This window comes from Pongo abelii, chromosome 12 (assembly GCF_028885655.2).
Source record: "Pongo abelii isolate AG06213 chromosome 12, NHGRI_mPonAbe1-v2.0_pri, whole genome shotgun sequence".
Taxonomy (NCBI): domain Eukaryota; kingdom Metazoa; phylum Chordata; class Mammalia; order Primates; family Hominidae; genus Pongo; species Pongo abelii.
The window spans coordinates 63,114,606-63,131,589 of record NC_071997.2 but is presented as its reverse complement, the minus strand read 5'-3'; the positions used below and the strand labels follow the sequence as shown (position 1 = coordinate 63,131,589).

General features: G+C 41.4%; 1 protein-coding gene across 2 annotated transcripts in view; it reads left to right on the top strand.

The window, feature by feature from the left end:
* The window catches only part of ANTXR1 (ANTXR cell adhesion molecule 1), a 237,480-nt gene extending 221,006 nt beyond the window's left edge, over positions 1–16,474 (top strand). For both annotated transcript variants that reach the window (XM_024242099.3, XM_054548115.2), the window contains one exon: positions 12,551–16,474. In XM_024242099.3, the coding sequence (XP_024097867.2) occupies positions 12,551–12,811 (261 nt within the window). In that variant the 3' untranslated portion in view covers positions 12,812–16,474. The remainder of the gene's footprint in view (positions 1–12,550) is intronic.
* The last annotated feature ends 510 nt before the right edge of the window (positions 16,475–16,984 follow it).

Sequence of the window (16,984 nt, the reverse complement as noted above, 5' to 3'; positions counted from 1 at the left end):
TTAAAACTTAGAAAATAATATGAAACAACTCTACAGAAAGCAGAAACACAATCTATGAATGAAGAACAAATTAATGAAAACAAAGCAAAATCAGTAGAACTGAGAAATAAGTCTTTAAGAATTTCTTTGGAACTACCAGTATTATCGATGAATCTTTGAAAGACAAATCCGAAAAAGGTTAGAACATGAAAATATGTAATTATTAAGAAAGACAAAAGGGCTATCACAACAAATAAGGAGATTTGTTTACCTGTAAGAATGCCCTGTGGACAAAGTAAAATCTATGCAAATGCTTCTAAAATCTTGATGAATGAATGATTTTCTAAGAAAGGATAAATTACAGAAATTGACTCAAAAAAAGTACAAAACCTGAAAAAGTCAATATCTGTGGCAAAAATTTTTAAAGGCATCAAAGAACTATACTTTTAAATAACAGCATGTCTAGAAAATTTTTGAGAGAATTATCTCATGCTTATGTACTTGTTATAAGACAAGTAATTCTTATGCTATTTTGGAAATACAGAACATATAAAGAGATGAAAATCCTCCCAAATTGTTTTGTGAAGTTAACATAATCTTGATGAAAAGTAGCTCACAACAAAAGAAACATGGCCAAATTCACCTGTGAATTTGGGTGCAAAAATCCTAAGTCAAAGAGAATTAATTTCAGAACTTTTCAAAAGTTTATTTCAGAAATGTGCAGATAATTTTTATTAGAAAAGAATTTATAAAATATATATCAGTAGGTGAAAATATAGGAATAATGTAATGATCTTGATATCAAAAAGATTCTGATAGAATTTAAAATATTACTTTTTGAAACTATCAACTGTGAATAGGAAATTATTTCCCTAACATGAATAAAATAACTATCAATAGGGTTATCTTACTTTGTATCAAAAAGGTATTTGATATTTGCTTAAATTTTTTAAACACTTAAACTGGAATTAAAGTATATTTTTAACAGAAGTAAGGATATCTAAACTATTATGAAATACTGAAGGTATTCCCACTAAAGACAAGAATAAGATAAGGGCGCCTGACATCATTTCTAATCAATGCAATAAAACAAGAAAATGTAATAATAGGTAAATATTAGAAATGGAAAATATTAAATTATATCAACAGAAATACTGTAAGAGAATTCAGTAAAATATTTAAATACAAAATAAATATACTAAGAGTAGGATGCTAAAATAGAGAAAAGTTAAACTTTACAATACCGACAATAAAATAAATCTAGGAATAAATGTTTAAAGAAGGCTGGAACTTACATTCAAAAATCACAAATTTGGAATGTGCTATTGATGGATGAGAAAACATAAAAATATAAAAGGCCATTTTCTCCAACTTAATTTATGAATTATATTATTCTAAATTATTGTTTGGAAGAACAATCAGATGAGAATAGTGCAGATAATTTTGAAAAACAATAAAGATAGACTTATAAGATCAATATTACAATACATTGTGAAACTATAACAGTGGAAACTGCTGCTACAGATATAGACAGACACATCAGAGAAGTGGAACAGAGGTCTGAAAACACAAATGAAAGAACAAGTGAGAATCTGCCATATAAGGCTGGCATTAAATTAGTTGGAAGGTGGTAGATTATTTAACAAATGGTATTTCTGAGTTAGCACAATTGGCTGATTTAGAAAAAGATGAAATAAATTTGAACTTGCACCTCACACCTCATAGCAAAATATATTCCAGATGATAATAGTTAACATTTACTGGGTAATTTTATATGTCAGGCACCGTTCAAAGTTATTTATAGGCTCGACACAGTGACTCATGCCTGTAATCCCAGCACTTTGGGAGGCCAAAGTGCTCCCAAGGTCAGGAGTTCCTTTGGGAGGCCAAGGACTCCTGAGGTCAGGAGTTCGAGACCAGCCTGACCAACATGGTGAAAACCCATCTCTACTAAAAATACAAAATTGGCCAGGTGGCGCACTCCTGTAATCCCAGCTACTTGTGAGGCTGAGGCAGGAGAATCGCTTGAACCTGGGAGACAGAGATTACAGTGAGCTGAGATTGCACCATTGCACTCCAGCCTGGGCAACAAGAGCAAAACTCAGTCTCAAAAATTTAAAAAAGTTATTTATTATTTTCATTAATCTTTACAATAATCTCATGAGCTAGGATCAATTATTTAACCCATTTTACAGAAAAGAAAACAGAAGGTAATTAATTTGTCCAAGATAACACAGTAAGTTGCAGAACCAGATCTCTTGAATCCTAGTAGTTTGGCTCTTTAGTCCACATTCTATAAACATGGAAAAGTGAAACTATAACATAACCAAAAAAAAAAAAAAAAAGAATGATTAAAGCTTTTTTTTTTTTTTTTTTTTTTAAGACAGAGTTTCACTCTTGTTGCCCAGGCTGGAGTGCAATGGCACAATCTTGGCACACCGTAACCTCCACCTCCTGGGTTCAAGTGATTCTCCTGGCCTCAGCCTCCCAAGTAGTTGGGATTACAGGCATGTGCCACCATGCCCAGCTAATTTTGTATTTTTAGTAAAGACAGGGTTTCTCCATGTTGGTCAGGCTGGTCTCAAACTCCCAAACTCAGGTAATCTGCCTGTCTTGGCCTCCCAAAGTGCTGGGATTACAGGCATGGAGCCACCGTGCCCAGCCCTGATGAAGGCCTTTCTAAAGGATATGAAAAAATATACTCTATGGGCCAGGGGCAGTGGCTCACACCTGTAATCCCAGCACTTTGGGAGACCAAGGCTGGTGGACCATCCGAGCTCAGCAGTTTGAGACCAGCCTGGGCAACATGGTGAAACCCCATCTCTACCGAATATACAAAACAATTAGCCAGGTGTGGCGGTACATTCCTGTAGTCCCAGCTACTTGGGAGGCTGAGGTGGGAGGATCACTTGAACCTGGGAGGCAGAGGTTGCAGTGAGCTGAGATCACACCACTGCACTCCAACCTGGGTGACAGAGTGAAACCCCGTCTCAAAAAAAAAAAAGAATAGACTCTATGGATTGATATAATTGGCTACCCACATAAACTTATTTAACTTCTGTACATCAAAAAATACCATCAGCAAAATTTTAAAAATCACACCCCAAAAAAAAAAAATAGCTTACATAACCAGTGTATTAGTCTGCTCTCATACTGCTATAAAGAACTACCCAAGACCGGGTAATTTACAAAGAAAAGAGGTTTAATTGACTCACAGTTCTATATGGCTGGGGAGGCCTCAGGAAATTTATAATCATGGCAGAAGGGGAAGCAAATATGTCTTACATGGCGACAGGTGAGAAAGCATGTGAGCGAGCGCAGGGGAGCTACCCTTTATAAAAACCATCAGCTCTCATGAAACATATTCACTATTATGAGAAAAGCTTGGGGAAAACTGCACCTATAACCCAATCACTTCTCTTTCTCGACACATGGGGATTACAATTCAAGATGAGATTTGGGTGGGGACACAAAACCTAACCATATCAACCAGTTTCATCGTTACTCTATAAAGAGCTCTTACAAATCAATAAAAAAGGCCAATAAAAAAAGATCAAAACCTCAGTAAAAGTGGGCAAAGTATATGAGCGGACAAATCATATGTAGTGTGTGTGTATATATATATGTGGGTGTGTGTATATATATGTGTGTATGTGTGAGTGTATATATGTATATGTATATACACATATATCTTTACATATATACACACACACATTTTAAAAACTTTCATCTCACAAATAATAAGACAGTGAACATGGAAACAATAATACAATTCCTTCAGATAGTCAAATTGGCAAAAATTTTTAATTCTAAAACTCTGTAATTGAAAGTGTAGGGAAATAGAAATTCTCATAAAATAGTATTGGAACTACGAATGAATATCACTTTTTCTAGAAGACAGTTTGACAATATATTATCAAAAACTGTTAAAATGTGCATAAACTTTGACCCAGAAATTCTACCTCAAACAATTTGTTCTAAAACAATTGACAGATGTATGAAAATATTTATGGATAAATAGTTTTATCACCACATTGTTTATAATAGAGACAAATTAGATACACTCTTAATACCCAACAATAAAGAAATTCTTAACTGCATTTGGTGCTTCCATGTGATAGAAGATTATGCAACCATTGAAAATGACAGGGGAGAAATGGTCACAGTAACTACTTTAAAACTTTCATACAGATGATCCCATTTTCGTAAATAAATCCACCACTGGGTGTGTGTCTGTGTTCTGTAAAGATAAGCACAAAATATTAATTCTGAATGCTATAATTTAACACTCCCTTCTCCCTTCCTCTTTCTTCATTGTGTATTTTTCAAATTTTCAACAAAGAACTGTGTAATCGGATGGAAAAAGGGAATTTTATTGTTAAATAAGTCATATCTCAACATTAATTCTCGACAAACCTTGTATTTACACATGTCCCACTAAAGAGATGCCATTTTTATTTCTACCCTTTCCTTCATTTTTCTAGTTTCCTTGTGTTACCAAATATTTCCTGTGTGCTTTCATCTTACCCTCAGTTCTGGCATCCAAAGACATTATTATGGAGAACGTGCCAGTATGTGTGTCAGCAAAATGAATCAAATAACTAAAAGAGTTGACCTTGGATCCCTTTCCATGAACAGCACATAAAAGGCAGGCTATTATGAGATTTATAGGCAGGGCAAGTTTGAGGTGGAGAAAAGGGAGCCGAGAAGGATCAGAGCATCACCACTCACAACACACCCTTCTCTTTGCCTGTGGCTCCAGCTTTGGGGAAGGGGAAGGAGCAAGACAGGGTCTCGCTCTGTTGCCCGGGCTGGAATGCACTGCAGCGGTGCCATGATAGCCCACTGCAGCCTCAAACTCTTGGGCATCCTTCTGCCTCAGCCTCCCAAGTAGCTGGGGCTAAAGGCACACATGTCAGGCCAATTTTTTTTTATTTTTTGTAGACACAGGGTCTCACTGTGTTGCCAGGCTGGTCTCTAACTCATGGGCTAAAGTGATCCACCTGTGCTGGCCTCCTAAAGTGCTGAGATTACAGGCATGAGCCACCTCACCTGGCCAGAAAGATAACTTTGAATGCGTCTGTGTATCTACACATTTTTATGTATACAGGTATACATACATTTTATACATACCTCTATCTATACATATGTAGACATACATATATATGTATGTATATGCACATTTTTATTTATATATGTGTGTGCGCATGTGTATGAATTTTACATGGAAAACCAAAATATCGAAGTGAAAGGGAAAGGCTGAAAGCAGGAAGACTGGTTTACTTGGTGGCCAAGTGTTAGAAGATGAGCAACAATGAGGGCAGTGCAGAATGAATGAGTATGAAGGATCTTTACGAAACAGAATCAGAGCTTTCCCTGCTTCTCCCTGACTGTGGCAGAAGATGGCTGCTCCCTCATCCCCAGGTTCCCACTTTACATTCCCTCTATTCAAATGATCAGCCCTGACTAACTAACTACCTGTCACTCAGTGGTCATTCCAAATTCACAGGAGAGAGAATCTGATTGGTCTAGCTCAGCATAGTTGTCCAATCAACTGGTCCAATCAACTGTGGCCAAGCTCAGGGTCACAGATCACAAATGTGGTTGCTGGGGTCCATTTGACTACTGTCTGTCTTCACCTCTAGACTGTATTCTTCATGAGGACAGGGACCTCAACATTTGCTGAATACTGTCTGCAGCACCTTTGAGGACATAGCCGGCACTTAAAACCCATTTGTCAAAAGGATAAATGCATAAATAAATTAACAAATGAAGAGAATCATAGGGTAGAAGGCTAACTATTAAGTCATCCAATCCAGCCATCCATTCATTGTTCATGTGTTTAATTCATCAGTAGAGCACCATCTTCGGCAGGATTATGTCAATTGCCTTCAATATGTCAATGAGGTTTTGTGGTCTAGCCTGAGTTTACAAGAATGATTTCAGTTAGAAACTATGCTCATAACTCCAAACAACTGACTTTGGAAACCTAATTCATTAGTTAACTTGAGAAATACCTACAGCCCTCCAAAATAAGATAATCAATGGGAGAACTAGGCCAGAGAGAAAAGGTATTTGTCAGAGGAAACTTGGCATATATGTTATACTTTTACAATCTAATTATTTTAGTGTTCTTCCTGTGAAATCCAATTTCCTTAGATGACCTCTGTTCATAGGAAACTATTTGGTTTAATCTGTGGAGGCCATAGCATATTTTTAACCATCTCCAAAGTCCAGCTCCCACTCCACGGAGCGTGCCTGATGCCCAAACAGATGTCTCATAACACTCAGCACACAGGAGCTCACCACTGGCAAGTCTTTTGCACACAATCGGCCCACACCTCTTCTCACATCTCCCTGTCATCCCACAAACCCAAATTCAGAAGTTGCAGGCAAGCTCAAACTCTTACCACAATAATAGAAAAGCAGAAGGCAGACCTCCAATTTTGAAGTTTCAATTTATTAATTTTTAAAAATCTAATGACCAACCAGAAAAACATGCAATACAAAGCATTAGCCAAACTAATTAGTATAAAGAAATGTGCAAACTGGCTGCCCCAAAAGAATTCAGATTAAATTATCCAAGGAAAAGTTTTCAAAGGAATTCAAATTTTGATGGAGGCCAGGTGCAGTGGCTCACACCTATAATCCCAGCACTTTGGGAGGCCAAGGCTGGCAGATCACCTGAGGTCAGGTGTTTGAGACCAGCCTGGCCAACATGGCGAAACCCTGTCTCTACTAAAAATACAAAAAAATTAGCCAGGTGTGGTGGCACACGCCTGTAATTCCAGCTACTTGGGAGGCCTAGGCAGGAGAATCGCTTGAACCCGGGAGGCGGAGGTTGCAGTGAGCTGAGATCACTCTCACAGAGTGAGACTCCATCTCAAAACAAAAAGTGTTGATGGAATTATAGAATATTAGGGCTGAAAGGCCCTTGAACGTCATCTAGCTGGTACAACTTTATTGGACAGATGAAGAAACCGAGGCCCATAGAGAGAAAGTGACTTGCCCCAGGTTTCACAGTGAGTATGTTAGTGGAAGAACTAGAGGTAGAACTCTACCTCCTGACCGCAACCCACAAGGCAGACCACAGCCCCCAGCACCAGTGTCCTGTCTCTAAACGCCTCAGACCATCAATGCCTGGAGTTCAAACCCAGGGAAATCCAGAACCTGATCAACAAGATCTTTCATCCTGACCATTTCATCATAACCATTTCAGAATATGTCACCTCCAATTTAGGCAAAGCTTTTTGTTGAGGAACAATTTCCTTTGATAAAGCAATCAAAGGTAACCCAAAAAGTATTGTTAGAGGTAACATTAACCTTTCGAGTGTGGAAACCAAGGGAAGTACGTAGGATTCTTGCCATCCTTTCTCCAAGAACCTAGGAGATGTCCAAGGAGACCATGGGGAGGTGACTGAGAAGCCCTAAACTCATAGCTGTGTTCATGGATCCTTGACCTTTGGAGAGCCTAAACCTGCAGGGAAAAATCAGAGCTTTCTAAGACATCTTGCTGCACCTCGGAGCTCCAATGTGTGAGCAGTATTTGTTGAGTGCCAACTTGAACTTGAACGTTGGGCTCTTTAGAGCAACAGTAGGCTCCAGAGGAGAAGCCCTTGAGGGTGCCTCAGAGGTGCTCACCAACCAGTTAAGGAGCAATGTTTCTAATGGGAAACATTTAGAGTAGAGTTCCACATGGCAAATTATATTCCTCATTGAACAAATATTTGTGGAGGGCATAGGGTGGACCAAGCTGGACATCCTGCAAGAAAAGAGTAAAACATCAATTGAAAGACATAAGCACAGACCAGATCCCAAAGGGCCGTGTATGCCAGTGGAGGTGCTTGGCTTTTATTTTAAAGGTGTTGGGGAATCACTGAAGAATTTTGAGCTGGAGAGTGAATTGACCAGACTTAGGTTCGGGAAGAATCGCTTGACTGTGTCAAGAGCTGCTGGATCGTGGTCAAGTGCTACACTGTGTGATGCTATCTACAAGTCTTTCAAGAAATGATTTGCACTTTTAGTCTATATTCAGGAATACAGTATAAAGAGGATGAGTTCCTGAGGCAAACAGAACTAGGTTTTAATCCCACTCTGCCACTTGCTGGCTGTGTAGTCTTGAGCAAGTTATTTAAATAGGTGTGAGACTTTAGTTTCTTTTCTGTACAATGAAAATAATGATACTTAACTGACGGAGTTTTGATGATAAATAAAGATGCTAATGTACCTGGACTTTTCAAATAGTCCTCCCACCACCATTAGATACCGCCAAATCAAAATGGTACTTTCAAGCCTAGGAGGAAAGCCAGCTGGCATCCTGCTAAGCCTTCATTTAGCTGGAGATATTGTTGCATTTTCTTCTTAGAATTTAATCTGAGAAATTTTTGCTAATGTGTGAAAATAATTGGCATTCATTCCTGTAAATGAGGATGCTGAGGTAAACTGAGGTCAAAGCCAAATCTTGGATCTGAATTAAACCACCCAAAACCAATACTGTAGAAAATAAAACTGGGTCACGAAGACCAGTGTTATGAAGTGAGAGTTCCAATCGTCCTAGCAACCTTTTAACCAAACACTGGTGCAGATTTGCTGGCCTACATGACACTGAGAACATCTGGCCTTTCTATTATCCTCTTGCAAGCAAAAAACGATGTTGTGTGAACTGATCTTTAGGCCAATTATATGGTCTAAATGTTACCGTGTTTGTGCTGGCACCTCTGACTCCAGGTTTTAAGAACTTATTGTAACCACACCCCTCTTACAAAGACTGTGGGTCTTACTGTATATTACCCCAGGGATTTATTGATGCCGAGTCTGCACCTTTTTTCAGGAAGATAAATTCAACATCAGTCAAATGTGTGTGCAGTGCACTGTGGGAGGTCCTATAAGAAATAAGTTACAGGACTTAGTGGCAACAGGAGGAGAGAACAAACATAAGAGAGCAGGCTCTAGGGGCTGCTTTGTTTTTCCCTACATTTTTGCTACATTTTTTCCTATTTACCAGTTTTATTATAGAAGCCAGGTGTGGAGTATAGAAGCTCTAGTCTGCAGCTCACTCAGAAGGCACTAAACTAGGAGTTGGAACACCTAATACCACCTCCAACTGGCCTTTCCACCACAGACAGGGTCTTATTGTGTCTGCACATCCCCATCTGCAGAGAGACAGCATTAGACTCCATTTGCTAAACACAATGCTCCAGGCACTGTTCCAAGCCCTTCATAACACTGATTAAGGGAGTCCTCCTAATACCTGTAAGTGACAGGCGGTATGATTACCCCCACCTCACATCACACTGTAGGGTGTCCCACAGTGGGGGCCACGCAGAAGCTGTGAGCTTGCCCCTCCCCTCTGGCTGCTCGATGAGCGCTCTGGACTTTTGTGCTCAGCTCTAAAGGACTAGGTGATGGGAAGTGCGGGGGAGGGTCTATAATGAACCACAGCACAATGCTCTGGAGTAGGTGACCCATGGGTGTACCCCTAGGGTGTTACTGACCAGAGGAAGGAGGACTCTTTGCCTCCACCATCACCATTTTACCCCACCCCATCTCCATCCCTCTGCTGCTCTGGCCAAGACACCACGGCGGCAGCTGGACGTGCTGACCTCAGGTCTTCCTCCCCACCTCCCCCCACAGCCCCCACTGCCCTCTTTCATCCCATCTTCAGAGGACAGATGTGAGAGACCATCTTTTAGTCTGTGGATGCTTTCAGCTTTTTTGAAAACCCCTGGGAATCCTAACATGGATTATGAACAGAGATATTGGCAGAAGAAGGCTGAGAGCTCCTGATTTTGTCTCTGGACAAAACAGCCTCTGGTAAAAACAGTAGAGTGACTTATTTCAATTGAAGAGAATAAGTACATGAGCTTCTGGATTCATTGATTAATTAGCCTCCCCTCTCGGCCAGCCTGGTGGCCAGCTCTAGAAGAGATCTGAAGCCAGATGAGCACTCGACCCCAGGCACCAGCAGCTCCTTCCCCAGGATGAGGGTTTCCCTTCATCTTTAAAGGACGTGAATCTCTTGAGCCTCTCTGTCTGACTTAGCATGTCTAGGAATGAAAGGCAGAACAGATAGCACAGTAAATCCCAGCTCTAAATTGTCGTCACGGGAATTCATCACAGATGGTAATCATTAGGGCCCTCACATCTTAAAGGAAAGCTTTATCCAGAATCATAAATAAACTGTAACCAAGGCTTAGATTTATAAAGCTATAAAAGAGGGCAGCTTGAACAGCCGGGAATGTACAGTACTGGGTTACAAAATCGGCATCATGCCTGAAAGGCTGGACATAAACCGGGAGCTCTGGGCAGTGCAGCGAGGAGGAGGTAAATTCTTTCTGCGGTGAGTGGAACCCCAGTCACAGCCTCCCCCGCTTAGCACCTGGTTTAATCACATGAAATGCAAGCTCAGAGAAACAGGGGTGCTAGCATCTAAACATGACATTGCAACTCCTAAACCAACTGCAGTCCCATCGAATTTGGCCCTTCCTCACCAAGATGCCCTCTGACTAATGCTATGTCCTAGGAATTAACTTTCACTTTATTGCTAAGGTTTCCCACCCCCTACTTTTCCTGAGTGGCTCAAACAACTCCGTTTTTACCAAAAGTCCCTGTACCATGCAGAACACCCTGTGAGGCTGTGAGTTGTGGAGCAGCAAAGCACAAAACAAGGCTGCAGCCTTCCAGAAGTTTCTCGTCTGGCCTGGGAGGCAAGGCACTTACAGATGAAGTAACTGTAGTATGCAGGCTGCAATGTGTGGTGTAGGCTGTAACTAGAGAACTCAAGGAAGCAAAGGGTAAGTGGAGGCTGGAGTCACTGTGGGGGAAATGTGTGGAGGAAAAGGGACATGATTTATGACTTGAAGGACGCACAGGGCTGTGCACAGGGAGGGAAGGTGTGCTCAGCATGCAGCTTGTCCCTGCTGTGGCCCATCCTGAGCCAAGTCTCTAATAGCACACTCTCATTTTCCTCTTGTCCTAGAGCTAATTTAAGCAGTAATTGTTCCCCAAATTCCACACCTCACCCTCTTCATTCCCATTCAGGCTCATCCCTAAAAGGCCTAGAAAGGGAAACTCTGTGCTCTCTGGACATATCTCGTTCAGGCTGGACACCACAGGATAACTTCCATCCTGGAACATGTGGCCAGGAACAATTCCACACCCCAGCCCCAGGCCTAGCATGGAGGGCAGCCTCAGAGAGGAGCAACCCCACCCCGGCCGCTGTGGGGAGCAATTCTGTAAGCATCCAGACATGCCAGAGAGAGAACAATAAGATGCCCCACAGGCATGGGAAGTGAGGGAGGCCAGGAGACCTCAGGGGGGTGGGTACCCACCCAGGCAAGTGGCCAAGCAAAGAGAGCTCACACCAGCACGGAACATGGTGAGCAGAACCCCTGTCTCCCCTCCGTTGCAGAGCTGAGTGTTGCACAGAAGTTCCTGAGTACCAGATGAGACTAGGGGGTATCTACTGGGGGACAGAGAAAGCATGCCTATGACTCTGGAGAGCAGAGCAGAGACACTATAGGGGAGACAGGGCTACTTATGGCTGGCTTTGGATGCTGACTTTCAGGAGGCTGCTGTAAGGGGTTCCAGGGTCTTCTCTGCATTGTTCAGTTGAGTACCCAAGAAGGGTAGGAGAAAAGCAGAATTCAGAGTAGATGCCTGCTTGGCAATAGAATGTCCCCAGGTTGTATTTCTTAAGGTACACAGGTTATCAGTTCCTGTGACAACAACTAAGTGTACCTGCACAGGTGCAGCCGCATGTAGAAGAGGGATTCCCACAGCCAGAACAAGGGCAGGATAAACTGTTTATTATTTACTAGCACTTTGGAGAAGGCAAGGCATGGATGAGGAAGCTGTATTGATCACATCAGTAGAGATAGCTGCCTCCTTCATTCGTTACCTGGAACAAGTGGTTGAGGGGGCACAGGCGAGGGAAATGCATCAGGGCCTCCATGACAACTCCAATCACAGATTCTAGCTACATCCTTAAATTACAATATAAGAGAAGCTCGTGGTGTTAACCTTCTGCCATTTCCAGGCATGTAATTGAAATAATCAAAATAAATTACTTTTGTTTATGAAATAGGAGGACCCCTTCCAGAAGGCAAAGTAGCAGCAGGAAGAATAATTCTGGAGTCTATTTTGGGTTAGAATCACCAACCCCACCTCTTCCTAGTTGTGTGGCCTTGAAAAAGTAACTTCGCTTTTCTGAACCTCTGTTTCCTCGTTTGTGCAACGGAACAGTTAATAATACCCGGTTAGCCGGGCTGTTGAGGAGATTCAGTTTGATGACCCCTGTACACAGCACCCAGTTAAGGTCAGTCTCCTTCCCTTTCTCCCACTTGAGAGAGTTAGACTCCAGGAAAAGATGAATTTTAACAGTTTTGCAACACAGTCCAGGAAAAGGAAGTGGGGAGCTCACTTGTCCTCAAGTTCTACTATGTGCCACTAGAGAGTTGTCACCAACAGGGGCCGGCTTTCCACATATTGCTTGCAAGCTGCCCACCACAGCACCACAGGCCCTGATGTGAGGCTGTCCACTCACGTTTCCTTCTCTACAATTCTCTTCTAGGGGCGCTGCATCAACTTCACCAGGGTCAAGAACAACCAGCCAGCCAAGTATCCGCTCAACAACGCCTACCACACCTCCTCGCCACCTCCTGCCCCCATCTACACCCCCCCACCTCCTGCACCCCACTGCCCTCCCCCGCCCCCCAGCGCCCCCACCCCTCCCATCCCGTCCCCACCTTCCACCCTTCCCCCTCCCCCCCAGGCTCCACCTCCCAACAGGGCACCTCCTCCCTCTCGCCCTCCTCCAAGGCCTTCTGTCTAGAGCCCAAAGTTCCTGTTCTGGGCTCTCTCAGAAACTTCAGGAGGTGTTAGAACAAGTCTTTCCAATTAGAGAAGAGGAGTGGTGATAAAGCCCACTGACATTCACACATTCTAAAAATTGGTTGGCAATGCCAGTATACCAATAATCATGATCAGCGGAAAGAAACAGATATTTTAAATTGCCAGGAAACAAATGATGAGGCAACTACAGTCAGATTTATAGCCAGCCATCTATCACCTCTAGAAGGTTCCAGAGACAGTGAAACTGCAAGATGCTCTCAACAGGATTATGTCTCATGGAGACCAGTAAGAAAATCATTTATCTGAGGGTGAAATGCAGAGTTGGATAAGAAATACATTGCTGGGTTTCTAAAATGCTGCCTTCCTGCCTCTACTCCACCTCCATCCCTGGACTTTGGACCCTTGGCCTAGAAGCCTAAGGGCCTTCACCCCTGTGCACCACCCAAGAAAGAGGAAACCTTTGCCTACAACTTTGGAAATGCTGGGGTCACTGGTGTGGTAAGAAACTCAACATCAGACGGGTATGCAGAAGGATGTTCTCCTGGGATTTGCAGGTATATAAAAAATGTATGGCATCTTTTCCTTGCAAATTCTTCCAGTCTCCAAGTGAGAAGGGGAGCAGGTGTTTACTGATGGAAAAGGTATGTTGCTATGTTGATGTGTAAGTGAAATCAGTTGTGTGCAATAGACAGGGGCGTATTTATGGGAGCATCAGTCAGTTTCTAAAACCCACAGGCCATCAGCAGCTAGAGGTGGCTGGCTTTGGCCAGACATGGACCCTAAATCAACAGACAATGGCATTGTCAAAGAGCAACCTGTTAATGATTCATGTTAAAAATCAAGGTTTGGCTTCAGTTTAAATCACTTGAGGTATGAAGTTTATCCTGTTTTCCAGAGATAAACATAAGCTGATCTTCCCAAAATACCATCATTAGGACCTATCACACAGTATCACTAGTTTTTTGTTGTTTTTTTTTTTTTCCCTTGGTAAAGCCGTGCACCAGAGACTTCTGGGTAGAGCTGAGAGACAATGGTCCTGACAAAATAAGGATCTTTGATTAACCCCCATAAGGCATGTGTGTGTATACAAATATATTTCTCTTTGGCTTTTCAACATAGAACCTCAGCTGTTAACCAAGGGGAAATACATCAGATCTGCAACACAGAAATGCTCTGCCTGAAATTTCCACCATGCCTAGGACTCACCCCATTTATCCAGGTCTTTCTGGATCTGTTTAATCAATAAGCCCTATAATCACTTGCTAAACACTGGGCTTCATCACCAGGGGTAAAAACAGAGTTCATTGTCGTGGACCTCCTGCATCAGCCTATTCAAAATTATCTCCCTCTAGCTTTCCACAAATTCCTGTCCCAAGCCCCCCAAATTCTCAAATCTTTTCTGGAACAAAGCAGAATATAAAATAAATATAAATTTAGTGGCTTGGGCTATGTTCTCCAAAGATCCTTTAAAAATACATCAAGCCAGCTTCATTCGCTCACTTTACTTAGAACAGAGATATAAGGGCCTGGGATGCATTTATTTTATCAATACCAATTTTTGTGGCCATGGCAGACATTGCTAATCAATCACAGCACTATTTCCTATTAAGCCCACTGATTTCTTCACAATCCTTCTCAAATTACAATTCCAAAGAGCCGCCACTCAACAGTCAGATGAACCCAACAGTCAGATGAGAGAAATGAACCCTACTTGCTATCTCTATCTTAGAAAGCAAAAACAAACAGGAGTCTCCAGGGAGAATGGGAAAGCCAAGGGGCATAAAAGGTACAGTCAGGGGAAAATAGATCTAGGCAGAGTGCCTTAGTCAGGGACCACGGGCGCTGAATCTGCAGTGCCAACGCCAAACTGACACATCTCCAGGTGTACCTCCAACCCTAGCCTTCTCCCACAGCTGCCTGCAACAGAGCCTCCCAGCCTTCTCAGAGAGCTAAAACCAATTTCCAGACTCATGAAAGCAACCCCCCAGCCTCTCCCTAACCCTGCCACATTGTCTATTTTTTTTAGAACACTAGGCTTCTTCTTTCATGTAGTTCCTCATAAGCAGGGGCCTGAATATCTCAGCCACCTGCAGTGACATTGCTGGACCCCTGAAAACCATTCCATAGGAGAATGGGTTCCCCAGGCTCACAGTGTAGAAACATTGAGCCCATCACAACTGTTTTGACTGCTGGCAGTCTAAAACAGTCCACCCACCCCGTGGCACTGCCGCGTGATTCCCGCGGCCATTCAGAAGTTCAAGCCAAGATGCTGACGTTGCTGAGCAACGAGATGGTGAGCATCAGTGCAAATGCACCATTCAGCACATCAGTCATATGCCCAGTGCAGTTACAAGATGTTGTTTCGGCAAAGCGTTTTGATGGAATAGGGAACTGCAAATGTATGATGATGTTGAAAAGGCTCAGCAGGATTTGTTCTTAAAACCGACTCAGTGTGTCATCCCCGGTTATTTAGAATTACAGTTAAGAAGGAGAAACTTCTATAAGACTGTATGAACAAGGTGATATCTTCATAGTGGGCTATTACAGACAGGAAAATGTTTTAACTGGTTTACAAAATCCATCAATACTTGTGTCATTCCCTGTAAAAGGCAGGAGACATGTGATTATGATCAGGAAACTGCACAAAATTATTGTTTTCAGCCCCCGTGTTATTGTCCTTTAGAACTGTTTTTTTTTATTAAAGCCAAATTTGTGTTGTATATATTCGTATTCCATGTGTTAGATGGAAGCATTTCCTATCCAGTGTGAATAAAAAGAACAGTTGTAGTAAATTATTATAAAGCCGATGATATTTCATGGCAGGTTATTCTACCAAGCTGTGCTTGTTGGTTTTTCCCATGACTGTATTGCTTTTATAAATGTACGAATAGTTACTGAAATGACGAAACCCTTGTTTGCACAGCATTAATAAGAACCTTGATAAGAACCATATTCTGTTGACAGCCAGCTCACAGTTTCTTGCCTGAAGCTTGGTTCACCCTCCAGTGAGACACAATCTCTCTTTTACCAAAGTTAAGAACAGAGTTGGTGGATTAATTAATAGTCTTGGATATCTGGCCATGGGTAACCTCATTGTAACTATCATTAGAATGGGCAGAGATGATCTTGAAGTGTCACATACACTAAAATCCAAACACTATGTCAGATGGGGGTAAAATCCATTAAAGAACAGGAAAAAAATAATTATAAGATGATAAGCAAATGTTTCAGCCCAATGTCAACCCAGTTAAAAAAAATTAATGCTGTGTAAAAGGGTTGAATTAGTTTGCAAACTATATAAAGATATATGCAGTAAAAAGTCTGTTAATGCACATCCTGTGGGAATGGAGTGTTCTAACCAATTGCCTTTTCTTGTTATCTGAGCTCTCCTATATTATCATACTCAGATAACCAAATTAAAAGAATTAGAATATGATTTTAATACACTTAACATTAAACTCTTCTAACTCTTTCTTCTTTCTGTGATAATTCAGAAGATAGTTATGGATCTTCAATGCCTCTGAGTCATTGTTATAAAAAATCAGTTATCACTATACCATGCTATAGGAGACTGGGCAAAACCTGTACAATGACAACCCTGGAAGTTGCTTTTTTTAAAAAAATAATAAATTTCTTAAATCAACTCTTTTTTCTGGTTATTTATCTGTTATAAAAATAAAGTGCAACGTATTCAAGTCCTCAATATCCTGATCATAATACAGTGGTTGCTGTGCTATACATTAAATTACATTTCTCAAATGATTTCATGCCTTCCACTAATTTCTCTGTCTGCATTACTGTCATTTCTTCCTTAGCTGTCAGACATTCAAAATATTTTTTTATTTCTCATAACAAATTTCAAATTAAAAATGTAATCCATGCTAAGAGAAAATAAATAAAAAGTGAAAACAGAACACACAGGAAAAATATACTGCATCAGTTAGGATTGTGTTTGGCTAACGTAGCAGAAAGGCAACTAGGATTGATTTTACAAGGAGTCCAGAGATTTGCAGCAACCCAAGAACCAGACAGTGTTGTGGACAGTGCTGAAATAAATACCTTTCTATGTACATCTCGAAATCTTTGTATTGTTTCTGCATTTCTGATACAACTCACTTTATCCCTCCTAGCAGTTTTAATTCAGCTCCTCCAT